The 16,397-nt window shown below is 43.2% G+C and overlaps 1 protein-coding gene across 2 annotated transcripts in view; it reads right to left on the bottom strand.

Moving 5' to 3' along the window:
• LOC138773770 (sulfotransferase 6B1-like) overlaps nucleotides 1-15,261 on the bottom strand; it is a 25,190-nt gene extending 9,929 nt beyond the window's left edge. Inside the window, exons 1-5 of one of the 2 annotated variants that reach the window (XM_069954144.1) lie at nucleotides 14,932-15,261; nucleotides 9,206-9,315; nucleotides 8,796-8,885; nucleotides 6,019-6,145; nucleotides 4,896-4,990 (exon numbers count right to left, since the gene is read on the bottom strand). In XM_069954144.1, coding sequence (XP_069810245.1) covers nucleotides 4,896-4,990; nucleotides 6,019-6,145; nucleotides 8,796-8,885; nucleotides 9,206-9,315; nucleotides 14,932-15,142 — 633 coding nt within the window. In that variant the 5' untranslated portion in view covers nucleotides 15,143-15,261. Of the gene's footprint in view, nucleotides 1-4,895; nucleotides 4,991-6,018; nucleotides 6,146-8,795; nucleotides 8,886-9,205; nucleotides 9,316-13,620; nucleotides 13,849-14,931 lie in introns of those variants that run through there. The other variant, XM_069954145.1, reaches the window with a different exon arrangement.
• Nucleotides 15,262-16,397: the final 1,136 nt, after the last annotated feature.

Below are 16,397 nucleotides of genomic sequence, written 5' to 3'. Positions count from 1 at the left end.
TTATGCTGATCGGGCTCCCAGAATGGCTGCAAGCACCTACACACTAACTGGCTTCCTTGATCGTCCCGCAGATCATGCTGACAGGACAGAGAGCCATGACTAGTCACAGCCCAGATGACTAGTTCACGTCTTTCCTTCTGCCTCGTGTGTCGCATTAAAATGCATTTTACCACACATGAAGCCCACGTAGCCCAGGTCCCCCGAAACCACCCAAGAGCCAGCTGCCAGGTGCATGCAGCCATTCTGGGCGCCCAATTAGCCCAAGTGTGCTGGTGGGTACCTTTAACCCCTTAAGGACAGAGCCTAAACTGGCCTTAAAGGAAACCTGTCACCCCCGTGCCACTCCCCCTATACTTACCTCATCGCGCAGGATCCTGTTTCCTGAGCCGGTCGGGTGACTGAGATTTCAGCGCCCGAAGCCCGGCGCGTGTACTGACAGGAGAGTCCGATGCCCATAGAGAATGACGGAGCATCAGACTCCCCATTCATTCTCTATGAGCATCTGACTCTCCTGTGAGCGCACGCTCCCGGGCTGGGCACTGAAATCCGAGCGGCTCAGGAAGTGGGACCCGGCGCGATGAGGTATGTATAGGGGATCTAACAAGGGGTCAGGAGCCTGTAACCCCGGCACGGGGAGTGACAGGTCCTCTTTAAGGACCGGGCCAATTGTCACTTTTGCGTTTTTGTTTTTTCCTCCTCGCCTTCAAAGACCCAAAACTCTTTCATTTTTCCACCTACAGGGCCACATGAGGGCTTGTTTTTTTCAGGAGCAGCTGTACTTTGTAATAGCATCTTTCAATCTGCCATAAAATGAACGACGGAACCCCCAAAATATAATTTATGGGGTGAATTTGGGTCAAAGAATGCAATTCCGCAAATTTTGGGGGGTTACGTAATGCACTGAACAGTAAAACTGGCATTTTTCCTTTTTTCTATAGGTCAGTCTGAACACAGCGATATGCATGGTTACTAGGTTTTCTAACGTTTTACTATTTTTATTAGCAGTAAAACATTTTTTTTTGCAAATAGGCATATTTAAAATGGCCGTATTGTGACTTATAGCGCTTTTATTTTTTTCACCTACGGGGTCGTGTGGGGTGGCATCTTTTGCGCCATGATCTCTAGTTTTTATTAGTAACATTTGTTTCTAGATCAAATGTATTGATCGATTTTTATTAATTTTTTTATACAAAAAATGGCATTAAAAAAAAAAGCAGTCTCTGTAATTTTACCACTTTTTATTCACGCCGTTCACTGTGCGGGAATAATGTTTTATTTTAATAGATCGGGCGATTACGCACGCTATGGGTATATTATATGTTAATTAACTTTATTACTTTCTATGTGTTGTTTTATGTATGAAATGGGAAGGGGGGTGATTTACACTTTTATTAGGGGGGGGGGCTTTGGGCACTTTTTAAAACTTTTATTTATTAATATATTTTCACTTTTATAGTTCCCTTAGGGAACTATCACTTTTTTAGGGCTCGTTCACACAGAGCAAAAGCAGCTGAATTTCTGCGCTGAATCAGCGCTGAAATTTCAGACGTTAAAATAGGTGCAGAGCTAATTTACATTGTGTTGAAGGAAATTCTGCTCTGCAGTTCACACGGTGGAATTTCCGCACTGAACTAATCCGCTTTCCACCAGAAGAATGAACATCGGAAGCCTATACAAACCAATGGGGCTCTGATTTTCTGTTTCAGCGCGGAATACGAGCAGAATGCAAGCGGAAATTACGCGCTGAATCAGCGCGGAAATGGGGAAAAAAGGGGGAGGAGGATTCTAGTATATATTCTGGTATAGTCTAGTTTACTCGCCAAATACTCGCTGAATTTCAGCGCTGAATGCATGCGGATTCAGCGCGGATTCCTCGAGTATTCCGCGCTGAATTTGTCAAGAGCTGATTACGAGCTGAACACTTTCCTAGCGGAATACGCAGGGATTCTGCTTACATTCTGCTTATATTCTGCTCGGAATTCAGTGTCAGTTGATTTCAGGCGGAAATATTTCCTCTCGTAATCTGCCCCTTTTGCTGTGTGAACGTAGCCTTATACATTAGATTACATACACTGATCCCTGCTATGCCATAGCATTGCAGGGATCAGTGTTATCTGTGATCTTCTGATAGAGTTTGCCTGTGGCAGGCTGAATCAGATGTTCGATCCGAGGACTGCACGGAGGACGGTAAGAGACCTCCGGCAGTCAGGAAATGCGATCGGGACCCCCGCAGACATTCTGCGGGGGTCCCGATTGCTAAGTGACCAGAGATGCTCCGGTCACTTATGCGCCGCGGCACGGTAGCAGCATTTAAGGGGTTAATAACGGGCGGCCGTGAAATCGCGGTGGCCTGCCATTGGGGGTGAGGGTCTGGCTGTAGATAGCAGCCGGTCCTCACCCGCTATGGGGCGGGCTCAGCTCGTGAGCCCACTCCATAGCCCGGGACCGAGTCAGGGAGTACATTTACATCCTCCTGCATTAAGTCCCAGGCAGTAAGGGCGTAAATGTACTCCCTGTGTCGTTAAGGGGTTAAGTACCTTCCTCCCCATGTCCCCTCCACGAAGCGGTTAGTTATTTCTGTCTATGTCATAAAAAGTCTTGACTTTTTTTACTTATAGAGCATCCCATGTACTTTAAATTGCAGGTTTTTCATGGTATCAGATATACAGTGTGATCTGGATCATGTGTGATGTTTGGTTTGATTGGAAATCCTTCAGAAGAGTTGATTCAAAGTTAGTTAAAAGGTCAGGATACACAGATGTACAGGTTAGGTGTGTGCAAGTATTCTTATGTTTGAACTATGAATAAAGTGACTCTTCTAAAGAATTTACAACCAAATATAGCATAACTTACAATGTTGTTTCGTGCCTTTAAGTAGTCAATGATTGGCTTATATGAGCCTATATTCTATCTAGGTTAGGGATCAACATACACATTTGTGCCCAGCAGAACTTTTGCTTTCTTGTCCTTTTTTTCTAGAGAATATGAATCATAATAACACAAAACCTTTTTCACCCTCATGGTTAGTGGTCGGGTCAAGCCGTTTATTGGCAAACTACTGTGTTTTCTCTTTTTAATTTCTCTTTTTTTGGCAACCAAAAGCATCCAAATGACCCTGATCAAAAGTTTACATACCCCAGTTCTTAATACGGCAATAAGCCTCTAGTTCCTGTAAATTTTTGGGCTGTTTTTCATGATCTGCATGTTGGAGACCTCCCCAGAGTGGCTCAATGATATTGAGGTCAGGAGACTGAGATGGTCACTCCAGAACCTTCACTTTGTTCTGCTGTAGCCAATGACAGGTCAACTTGGCCTTGTATTTTGGATCATTGTCATACTGGAACATCCAAGTATGTCTTATGCACAGCTTCCAGGCTAATAAGCAAATTTACAAATTTGCATTCAGTATTTGCTGACAATTGGCTGCTTTCATCTTTAATTCAACTTTGACTAAGTTTCTTGAGCCTTTGTAGCTCACACATCCCCAAAACGTCAGCGATCCACCTCCAGGCTTTACAGGATAAATGGTGTTTCCTTTATCATAGCCGTTGGTGACATCTCTCCAAATGTAACGCTCATGGTTCCATCTCCTTGTTTCAGAAGTTTTGAGGTTGTCTCTGTGCTGTTTGGAGTATTGTAAATGAGATACTTTGTGGCATTTGTGCAGTATTAGCTTTCTTCTGGCGACCTGACCATGCAGCCCATTTTTCTTCAAGTGCCTCCTTATTGTGCATCTTGAAACAACCACAACGCTAGTTTTAAGATAGTCCTAAAATTTAGCAGATGTTATTTGTGATTTTTTTCTTAGCATCCCAAGCAATTTTTCTTGCAGTAGTGGCTGAAATTTTTGTTGGTCTCCCTGACTGTGGTTTGGTTTGTACAGAGCCCCTGATTTTCCATTTGTTAATCACAGTTTGAATACTGCTGACTGGCATTATCAACTCCTTGGATATCAGAACAAAGTGAAGGTTCTGGAGTGGCCATCTCAGTCTCCTGACCTCAGTATCATTGATCCACTGTGGGGAGATCTCAAGCGTGCAGTTCATGCAAAACAGCCCAGGAATTTACAGGAACGGGAAGCTTTTTGCCAAGAAGAATGGGCGACTTTACCAACTGAGAAAATAAAGGGCCTCATCCACAAGTACCACAAAATACTTCAACTGTCATTGATCTTAGAGGGGGCAATACATGGTTTTAAAGCGAATGTACCATCAGGTACTATCCCTTTAACATGACACACGGATAGATCGGCGCCGGTGCAGGAAAGCCGTCCATTTATTGAACGCTGCCCGGTTCCAGTGGGAGGAATCCCCCGCCCCTCTATGACTTAGCTCTGTTAGAATCGATGGAGCCGCGTCATAGAGTGGCGGGGGATTCCACCCACTGGGGGCGGCACGGCTCGCCTCCAGTGCTTCAGCCCCAGCCCAGTATCCGTGGAAAGAACGACGCCGTACACGGGAATCAGGCCACGGTTCAAAAAATGGACCGCGGCATCGGCTTCCCTGCACCGGTGCTGATCTATTCGTGGGTCATGTTGAAGCAAATGTAGCTGATGGGTAGTGGGTATCATCTTGAATAGTAGTTCTGACACAGCTCTGCTCCTTCCTGGAATATCCTTCATGGTGGAACGTCATAATTAGAGATGAGCAAATCAGATAAGTTTTGCTTTGTACGATCTGCTCGTATCCCTCAGGCTGACCGCTCCGTGCAGAGGGAGGATACCGCCCAGGATCTATGGACGTCCCCCCCAGAATTGCAAAGTGCTGCAGAACTTGCTAAAATTGTTATTATCATGATAAACGCAAAAAAGGTTGTATGATAATATAAAGACTTTAAAGGGGTGTTATTTATTTAAAACCAGAAATGTCCTTTACGGGAGAGAAAGCATCACTTACTAATTTAATTTCTTCAAATGTAATTGCCATCATAGTCTCTTGATTAAAGTGTTTCTCCCAGGCCGAAACAAAATCAAAATACTCCCCGAAACACACTGCACCGGGAAACATAGAAAACTACGTTATTCCTAAGACATGGGTTTTAAGACCAAATAACATACGCCATCTGTAATGAAACTTAATGAAGATGATTGACACCAGATGTGACAATATATTTCTTTTTTGGCTTTTCTTACATGAACGGTGCCATCTCCCCAAGCCCCTCCGAACTTTGGTAGTAAACCAAACTTTTTGCAAAGTTCAGAATGAATCAGGGTTCGGGTGTCTCATTTCGCTCATCTCTAGACGCCACAATATATTTCCACTATCATATTTGTCAACTAGGGCTGGACATATTGGCGGCAAGTGTGCAATGGTGATCTCACACAGGGGCATGGCGTTTAATTTTAATTGGAAAATATTTATGTTTTGTGTGATCTAACACAGAAACAACATACGGTATGTCACCATGAGACAACCCTTTAAAGAGACTCTGTCACTAGGTTTCTGCCGTCCTATCTCAGGGTAGCATAAACTAGTAAGCGAGAAGCTGAACAGAATGATGTATCACTTACGTTGTTCTGTGCAGCTGATCCGGAGATCTCCTCCTCAATAACATGGACAATAAGTAGTCTTCTCCATTATGTACATGAGCTCAGTAGTCCTGGATATTCATGAGAAGCAGAAAACTCCGCCCACCAGCTGCTGATTGGCAGTTATCTATCCATGCTGTGTACAGGCAGTCACCTGTCATTTAGCAGCTGGAGAGCGGGGTGTGTGGCAAGAATCCTATTCTCCTGCATACTAGGAGAACGGCTGAACAGAATGATGCAAATAATATGCCGATCTGTTCAGCATTTCTGTCGCTATTTTATGCTGCCCTCATTTAAAGCAACACAAACCTAGTGACAGATTTTCTTTAAGAAAACTAACAGCTATGAGGTGCTGATCCACCATTTGTCTGCACTGGCTTCTATAGATTGCTGTTAACCACAGGAATTATGTTAAGAAGAACGTGACCACTGGGTTGTATGTGCAACATGAGCTTTATCATTTTTGGTCTTACTAAGTGTAGAATAAATACCGTTTCCGTCTATATAGTCCTTAAAGAACAAGTCCCAGCAATCATAGGAAGGAAGAGCTGGCAGGTTATTGTGAAAATTATAAAATGAGACAGCCGTATCTTTCGGGTTGCGAAGAACCAGCAACATCTGTAAAGAAAGACACAACAATGAAATATTGAAATATCGTATTTTTGTCGAATTTGGTTATGGCATGTTTTATAAGCTCTTGTGGGGCAGAGTGATTTCATTTTATTTTTTGCACTGACGTTACCCATGTGATGCATAGAATTCTCACATCTAGCACCATCTGCGCACTTTAAGATGCATCTATATCTGGTATTAAAGTTTACTTAAGCTTCTTCCCATTAAAATGAAAGGGACCGATCCACAATGCCAGGAATCTCCAACTCTATAAGTACAGAGCTGTTACTGGAAAATGATGAAGGGGACATGATGGTTAGTTTCATATGTACATTTTCCATAGGTACTCTGTCAGTTCTCTGTTTTTTCCCTTCATGCACTTACATTGACCATCTATCATATGCACAGCACCTTCAGCTGTCCAGGCATGATGGGAATTGTAGTTTTGCAACAGCTGGAGAGCCGAAGGTTCCCTATCCCCAAGCTAATTGGTGAAGTTGGCAAGAAATGGACCTCCACCAACCTAAGAAAAGGCCAAAATTTTCAAAGAATGAATAGCTCCTTTAGGCCATGCTCCCACAACGTCTATTTTTTTATTTATTTTTTGTCGATTTCATAACCATTTTTTTGGAAGGCTGTAATTTTGGAGCTAAAATGCAACAGTTTTATGCAAAGTATGGCTCAATGGCCATTTTAGTGGCAAAAAGATGGACGCATTCCTCCTATTTATTGCTTGTCTAAACAGTTCACATGTGCCGCTTCGGATCGTTAAGGTAAATGTGCAGTGTTCAGACAAGTGGTGAATAGTAAATACATTAGTAAATACAAGAGTAAATACATTTTAATGGGTCATTCAGTCATTTCAAGATCCATGTGCATGAAGCCTATATGACAGTGTCATTCCATGTGACTTAAGGGGGAATTATCAGCAGGTTAGACAAATCTAACATGCTGATATGTCCCTATTGCACTGGAGACACTGAAGGTATGTCTCTTACCTTCATCCCCGGTGCTGTTATGGTGCAGTTAGTTGTCTGCTCCACAATCCAGTAAGACCGTTAGAAGCACTGGGGCACCCATTAGGGACACTGCCCGCCTCCGTAGCACCGATCCCACCCGCCCCTGGCTGGTCCGCTTGATGGATTATCATTAGAAGGAGCCAATTGAGGGAAAATTGGTGCCATGGGGCCGGCAGTGCTCCTAACAGTCTTACCGAACCATGGAACAAACTACTAACTGCACCGGAATGGCGCAGAGGATGAAGGTAAAAGACATACCTACCTACACAATAGGGACACATTAGCAGGTTAGATTCGTCTAACCTGCTGATAGTTCCCCTTTAATATGATGCCTCTGTAAAGCTCCATATTATAAAGATATTCTTTTAGGGTGCGTTCACACCTACAGGATCTGCAGCAGATTTGATGCTGTGTTCAGTTATTTAAATGAAATCTGCTGCAGAAAATCAGCTGCAGATCCTGTAGGTGTGAACGCACCATTAATCTGGATTTTTATAGTAAGGTTTTCGGCATAACAGAGAAAAGAGACAGTACAATCTCAAACAAGTGATGTTCCATCGTATAGATAACAAAGAATCAACAAGAAGTCCATTAGGTTGTAAAGTCTCCAGAGGAGACACGAATTGTACCAACAGTGCCTGTCAGGGCCGGCTCCGCAGTGCGACATGGCAAAGGACAGCGGGTGATATATAGTGACCAACGACCCAATGTGCTCAAAGAAGAAGGAAAGGAAGAAGAAGAGCGAGATAGAAGGCAGCTATCTAAGAAGGAGAGAAGAGGCAAGGAGGCAGAAGAGGAAAAGGGGGGTGGGGAGAAAAAAAAATGCCCTGGCCCTCTGCCACTGAGTAAGCCAGCGTGCCAGGGAGAGGCCAGCCTTAAAAGTGAGCCATGGGAGCCCAGTGCGCTCCACCTTCTTCTACAGCCATGTTCCTCCACTGTTATAGAGTTTGAGCTGTGTAATATGGCATTGATCCATGCTCCAATTTATTTTGCTTTTTTGGAACTTTGTAGAAATGGAACCAAAAAAGAACTAGACTTCTCCGGGTGCAAAGTTATGTCTTGTAACTAGCTGGGAAATATAATAAGTCAATGTGAATAAACCATAAAATGGAGATGGGAAAAGCAAATAATTTTGTGCAGTTCACACATTACTCTTTCTATTTTTTCACAGTTTTAGATTTAAACTTTGCTCCCGTTTCTTAATACTTGGCATGTACTTTAGCATTGGTGCCAGGTGATAATGACAACGATGGCCTAGGTGCTAATATGCTGAAATCTGGCTGTGATGCTGAGCATTGCTCTAAGCTCGGGGACACGGCCCCACACTGTCAGGGAGAAGGGTGCACAACAACAACCCATCACTCATACGCACATTGTACAGAGTGGGCGACTTATCAGGAGGCAGGAGAGACGGGTCAGTAAATCCTCCTTTCTGGTTTTGACTAGTGATGAGCGAATAGTATTCGATTGAATACTACGCTATTCGAGCTATTCGTTTTCGTTTGAATATTCGAACAAAAACGCAGTAAAAATTCGATTGGACTTTAAAAAAAACTCTAACTGTGATTGGCAGGCTAAACTACGTCACCTCCTGAATATACGAATAGGTGATTTCAGTTACTCCTCTCCGCACCCACCTTGACTTTCTTTTCAAAAAAAGACTTTGGAATGGCTTGGAATTGCAAATGTGTTGAGAATATCCTCGGTGAAGGACGGTCTTTAAACCTCTGCATAAAGAAAATAATAAGTTTTATGTTACATTTTTACCTTGACAGGTTTTAGGTGTAGATTTACTAAGGGCATGCATCATTTTCTGCATCCAAAGCTTTGAGGAACGTGTCCACCAACCATGAGGCGGCATAAGGAAGAGAAACTGCACCAAATATACTAATCTACGCAATACTTATAGGCCGCTGCCACACTTTTATATTTCCCGTTAGAGATGAGCAAATTGCTTGGTTAGCTCGGCAATCTGCTTATCAGCCGGCTGCTTTTGAAGTCCATGCCGCTCCATGCCTTTATGGCAGCCATTGGTTTTAGTACTCACAGCAAGTACTTCTGGATTTCCAAATTCAATCATTGTTGCGTCCAGCCCCCGCTCCCTGTTGTGAACTAAGGCCACGATTTCATACAGTATCTGGATTACCCAATTTGTTCCTGAAACAAAAAATATGTAAATTAAATATAACAATCTTTTAAAGATTTCTTTCCTTCTAGTCATTGTCCTATATTTCTGTATAAGGCGCCATGGAAGTTATTATGTTTTACCTATTTGATATACACCGTCCCAGTGTCACCATGTCGAAACTACTGCAAATAAGCTGAAGTTGACATTTGTAACTGTGCAGAGCTAGATACGTATTTTCTAATGACCTAGGCTGGGTTCACACTACGTTCTTGCAATCCGTTTTTTGTGTGCATCCGTTTTGAACTGTTTTTTATTGAATTCCATAATAATAATAAAAAAAAACGAATCAAAACAGATCTGTTTTTTTCAACAGACACAAAAATGAGGTCGACTACGTTTTTGTGTACGTTAAAAAAACGTATCCGTCTTGATCCATTTTTTTAATAATGGAATTCAATGGAAAAACGGATCAAAACGGATGAACTGTTGTTGTATATTGTATGATAGTAGCATTCAATTATAACGATAGTATTTCTGTATTTTTGTGTATTTTTTTATTTTACTTAGCAACCGCATAAAAATATTATTCAGTCACTGTATGGCAGTGTTACCCAGTCCTGGTATACGAGTGTCCCCCAATCTATGGCGGTGTTACCCAGTCCTGGTATAGGAGTGTCCCCCAATCTGTGGCGGTGTTACCCAGTCCTGGTATAGGAGTGTCCCCCAATCTATGGCGGTGTTACACAGTCCTGGTATAGGAGTGCCCCCCAATCTGTGGTGGTGTTACCCAGTCCTAGTATAGGAATGTCCCCCAATCTGTGGCAGTGTTATCCAGTCCTGGTATAGGAGTGTCCCCCAATCTGTGGCGGTGTTACCCAGTCCTGGTATAGGAGTGTCCCCCAATCTGTGGCGGTGTTATCCAGTCCTGGTATAGGAGTATCCCCCAATCTGTGGTGGTGTTACCCAGTCCTGGTATAGGAGTATCCCCCAATCTGTGGTGGTGTTACCCAGTCCTGGTATAGGAGTATCCCCCAATCTGTGGTGGTGTTACCCAGTCCTGGTATAGGAGTGTCCCCCAATCTGTGGCGGTGTTACCCAGTCCTGGTATAGGAGTGTCCCCCAATCTGTCTTGGTGTTACCCAGTCCTGGTATAGGAGTGTCCCCCAATCTGTGGTGGTGTTACCCAGTCCTGGTATAGGAGTGTCCCCCAATCTGTGGCGGTGTTACCCAGTCCTGGTATAGGAGTGTCCCCCAATCTGTGGCGGTGTTATCCAGTCCTGGTATAGGAGTGTCCCCTAATCTGTGGTGGTGTTAACAAAAATGCAAATATGGAAATACAGGCTTAGACTATGTTCATACACCGTTTGAAACAACAGCCATTTTTACTGGACATCCATCATTTACTGGCAAATAATGGCCATTATTTTATAAGAATGCCCGTAATTTTACAAATACCAGCTGTTATTTGTCGTTAAATGATGGCCGTCCAATAAAAACGTCTGTCATGTTAATGGTGTGTAAACATAGCCTTAGAATGCAACATCATACAATCATTTCATAGTAAAACATGGAGCATAGTTCTCTCTTCTTTCCTTCCATCTTCCCTCCATACCTGCTGACTCTCTTCTCCTCCTTCCACCCCAGCTCCTCGCAGTCTGATGCATGGGCCAAAACAAATATTTACCTATCACCTTCCATCTCTAATTCCCTTTAATCCCCGATAATTGCATCTCATGAAAAAGTGGCACTGCGAGTTGTTCAGATTTCACTGTAGAATTTACATAGAGATATAACATACTTAACCATGTTATACGGTCAAGGACACCTGTGCAAGAAAAGATTTCCACTCTTCCCAGGCATATTGTATTTTCATAGGTCATACTCTGTTAGCATGCGCATAGACTAGAAATGTAATATAAAAGTTATAGTCCTGTTTAATAGAAGTTGTGATTCTTATAGCTCTATTCTTTAAGCGAATATACCATCAGGTGCATCGCTTTAAGATTATTACATCAATAGACCGGCACCTGCGCTGGGATGCCATTGCTGCGGTCCTTTTTCTGAACTGCGGCCCAGTTTCGGCGAATGGCGTTGGTCTGGCCTAGCCTGCAGCACTGAAGGCGGACCCGTCACCCCCAGTGTGACGTTCTGTCCTCCCATCTATGACGCGGCTCCATTAGAATCAATAAAGATGTGTCACAGGTGGGAGGGGATTTCATCACACTGGGGCAAACAGGTCCGCCCCCAGTGCTTCAGGCCCAGAACAGACTGGTGGCGTTTGCGGGAACCAGGCTGCAGTTAAAAAAAAGACTGCAGCAACAGCATCCCCACATTGGCACCATCTATTGATGTAAAAATCTTACAGCGATGCACCTGATGGTATATTCGCTTTAAAACAGAATCTGTAACCTAAAAAAATTGCTTCGAAACTGCATATTCATGGAAACAAAATGTAGGCTCCTTTTAAAAATGTAACAGCAGGAGCGGCACCCAGCAGCCCCTCTGCATGTGTCTCTAAGTACTTTAATTAGTAATTTATTAATTTACTTTAAATTTAAACATACAGACTTGGGCGGCCCACTAGGAAACTGCCCAGCTTGACAGATTGTCAGTCCGGGCCTGGGCTGTAATCTGGGCCGTTTCTGCTATGAGGCAAAATTAGTTTATTGCTCAGGTGGAAGATTTGTAGGGGCGGCATGTTTTATGGAGTGGCCATAAATGATACTGTCTGCTACACGCCACTGACTTCATTGACCTCATAAACTGTAAATGATAGCTGGATACAGACAGAGAATGAAAGGAAGTCAGGACTGCAAACAATCTACAGGTATTGTTATACCTATATTAAAATAAAAGGACATCTGTGGATGGCTCAAGTCTTTCTAGTCACTCAAGCGCAGAAGTTCTTCTTATTAGCCTACAGGCAACGATCACACAACATCTTTTATTTGCCATCCGACTGATGTTTTTTGTCCGGTTGTCATTTTGCAACCAAATAACTGCAGTCAAACGGCCAAAAAAAGACGTTGTGTGGTAGTGGCCATTGGATGACATTCTGAGTAGTAATGCACATGGACTGGTGGCTTTGTCCGAAGCCTGTGTGAATGGAAGCAGGAGGTCCCTAAACTTTGCTACAGAAAAATACAGGTACAAATGTAATAGAGATATATTACAAGATCATACAACATAACATCGATAGATACAACAGGAGGTTCTGGAAGGTATGACATTGACTTTTCATCAATTCGGTTATAATGCATAAGCAATGTTTAAAATACAGTGGTACCTTGGTTTAAGAGTAAATTGGATTAAGAGCGTTTTGGAAGAAGAGATCAGTTTTTCAAAATTGTAACTTGGATTAAGAGCATTGCTTTGGTTTAAGAGCTTTCATTACTGGGTGGGAGGGGGAGTGGGGGAGGGGCATGGTCTGCATAGCGGGGTCTACAGCCCTGTACTCTGTCCCAGAAAGTCTCCCTCACCTTCCAAATCATAGCAGATCCACTTCAGGCTGGGGCTTACATCAGGGAACAGGACTGTGGAGGTAATCTCTTCATAGCTGTAACCCCTCTCTCCCCGGACAGAGAGCGCTGCACGTATGTGCCCACATCTGTCCTGCTCATCCCTTCCTGCTCCCTGCAGTCTCTGTCAGCCCGTGTGTTTCACATTATCTCCATACCTGCTATAATGTGCACTTACACTCAGCTATACATACTGCTGCTATGTGCCTGAACTTACACTCAGCTGTGCACACTGCTGCTATAATGTGCCGGCACTCACACTCAGCTATACACACTTCTGCTATCTGCCTGCACTTACACTCAGCTGTGCACACTGCTGCTATAATGTGCCTGCACTTACACTCAGCTATACACACTGCTGCTATAATGTGCCTGCACTCACACTCAGCTATACACACTGCTGCAGATAATGTACACTTACACTCAGCTATACACACTGCTGCTATAATGTGCCTGCACTCACACTCAGCTATACACACTGCTGCTATAATGTGCACTTACACTCAGCTATACACACTGCTGCTATAATGTGCCTGCACTCACACTCAGCTATACACACTGCTGCAGATCATGTGCACTTACAATAAACTATACACACTGCTGCTATGTACCTGCACTTACACTCAGCTGTGCACACTGCTGCTATAATGTGCCTGCACTTTCACTCAGCTATGCACACTGCTGCTATAATGTGCTGGCACTCACACTCAGCTATACACACTGCTTCTTTTACTGTATACACACTGCTTTCTGTCACTGTCCTCCTGCAGAGCTCTGTGGTTCTCACTTCCTGATTGGTTCATGCTGAACACTCACCATTTTTGGGATAGGTTACAATCAATAAATCATCTTCTCTGGCCTCAAACACTTCCAGCGCCTGAAACGTCTCCAAGCTGCAAACAACACTTGGGTATAGGATCCCCTTATAAGAAAAGAGCAAGTCTTCACACGATGTTCTGGTAGTGGAATGAATCATTTCCATCAATGCCGCTCGGTCATTTTTGCTTGTTTGCGTAATGTCCGCCATCTTTTACCTGTGTGATCCTGACCTGGACTCTCTACTTTCGTCTACTGCACCGAGCTTATATAGAGAACAGCAGTGTGGAGACTATGACAGAGGGCAAAAATGCTTATAATCTCTGCCAGTGTAACATAATATTACAGGGAAACAGCAGAGAGTTGTTCTAGTATTATCCATGTAATCAATTCTACCACATCCCCACATAACCGGCATTATATAACTATACACTGGGGGGGGCTGCAGCGTATAGAGACAGACGTATAAATGACCAACCCAGATCTCTCACCATGGACAATGGGCAGGATTGCCAATATACAGAGCAATTCTTATTAGCTCAGGGTCCTTTTACACAGACAGATTTATCTGACAGATTACTGAAGCCAAAGCCAGAAATAGATTTGAAAAGAGGAGAAATCTCAGTCTTTCCTTTATGACCTATTCTTGGTTTATAGCCTGTTCCTGGCTTTGGCTTTAATAATCTGTCAGATAAATCTGTCTGTGTAAAAGAACCCCTTATATTATGGTGTTCTGAGTAGGGCATATGGCTGTTTTGCAACAGAACAATTCAGCTACAACCTTTATAGAGAGATTGTCAGGACTAGGGACTTGAGGACATGAGACAAGTGATACCCTAGCACTGACAACCTCCCTGCTGTCCCTGCCTAATTACCTCAGCTGCCCTAACTGGCAGCAGAACTGGTCGACAGTCCTTGATCTGCACACAAGACAGACAAACACAATAATTAACAATTATATTAAAAACAAGACATCCAATAGATACTCTGAAAGGTATAACATTGACTTCAGGTATAATGCATAAGTAATGTAGTTGGATTTTCTCTGAAGGGCATGCAAGGAGGAAATGTTCAAGTATATCACATTGCTTGGAGTAGCAGTATGGCAGTATCCCCTTCCTGTGCTGTTTACTATAGTACTTTATGTATTACGCCTTAGTGAAAGATTTGATCACTTTGTGGCATGATTTATGTTCCTTTCAGTCACATAGGCGAGCAACATATTATCATAAACATGTAATCATCAGAAAATACTCTTTAGCTGGAAACAAATCTCTGATATCACTATAATTCTATTCTGCCACCACTCACCATTTTTGGGATAGGTCACAACCAATAAATCATCTTCTCTGGGCTCAAACACTTCCAGCGCCTGAAACGTCTCCAAGCTGCAAAGAACACTTGGGTATAGGATCCCCTTATAAGAAAAGAGCAGGTCTTCAAATGATGTTCTGGTAGTGGAATGAATCATTTCCATCAATGCCGCTCGGTCATTTTTGCTTGTTTGGGTAATATCCGCCATCTTTCACCTGTGTGATCCTGACCTGGACTCTCTACTCTCGTCTACTGCACCGAGCTTATATAGAGAACAGCAGTGTGTAAACAGTGGAGTCTATGACAGAGGGCAAAAATGCACATAATCTCTGCCAGTGTAACAAAATATTCCTGGGAAACAGCAGAGAGTTGTTAGTGTCCCTGTCATTATAACTTTCAAATTCTAAATCAGCAGTAGATGTGATATAAAGCAAGTTTGCAATTTACATTCATCATTTATATATTTTTTAATTATCATGGAAAACACGGCAATTCCTGTGTTCTGACTCGTTTTTTTCAAAGAGTCTAAAAACAAGAAGTCCTGTGTTTCCCAGGTCACCTGCACTCACAGAGAAGGCAGTCATGTGACTGATGGACACACTGAGCCCTAACACTCTGTACAGGTTATATAGCAGCCTTCAGGAGACTGGACCTGCATAGAGTAAGTATAGCTGTTATATACTGTAGACTGGACCAGGATACATGTAAAACAAAAACAAAAAATGCCCAAAATATATAGTCCTTAACGCACAACAAGATACAAATCAAACAAAAAAGGATCCACAAAGGGATACAAAGAATGCAGGACAATCAAAGATAAATATTATTGTTATTTTATATTGTTATATAAATATTATTATTATTTAAATAATTAATACTTAATAAAATTCATTAAAACAATGAAAGAAGATGAAACAGAACCATACAATAAAGAAATTGGTGAGGGGACATACATATATACTTTATGGAATAATAGATTGCACGTGCATAGAGAATGCTCATAGAAAAAAGTATAGATGTTGTAATGCAGGCAGCCTCCACTAGATGGCGAACAAATACAAATGCAGGAAGAAAGACATAGAATGGCAAGAGAAAAATAGTTTTTTCTTCAAACAGGCAAAAACCTATAAAGTGCCAAGGGTACTGGATAGGTACCACACAACAGGTGAAGTCACCCAATCATGTTACATGTATACTAACCCAGGAGGATGCGTGTATTCAGCCAAGTCCCTCTCACCCACTCACCCCACGCAGGGCCGTCTTACCCATTGGGCAGGGTAGGCGGCTGCCCGGGGGCCCTTGCGTCCTAGGGGGCCCCCTAGGACGCAAGGGTACCCATTGGGCAGCCGCCTACCATGCCCAATGGGTAAGACGGCCCTGCGCGCCCCCCCCCCCCCCCCTTCCCCTTCTCTTGCGACCGCAAGCACTTTCTTGCTTGCGGTTGCAAGAGGAAATCCGGCCCC

Source organism: Dendropsophus ebraccatus, chromosome 15 (assembly GCF_027789765.1).
Source record: "Dendropsophus ebraccatus isolate aDenEbr1 chromosome 15, aDenEbr1.pat, whole genome shotgun sequence".
NCBI classification, from domain to species: domain Eukaryota; kingdom Metazoa; phylum Chordata; class Amphibia; order Anura; family Hylidae; genus Dendropsophus; species Dendropsophus ebraccatus.
The sequence above is the reverse complement of the archived record's forward strand: the minus strand, read 5'-3'. Positions and strand labels throughout refer to the sequence as shown.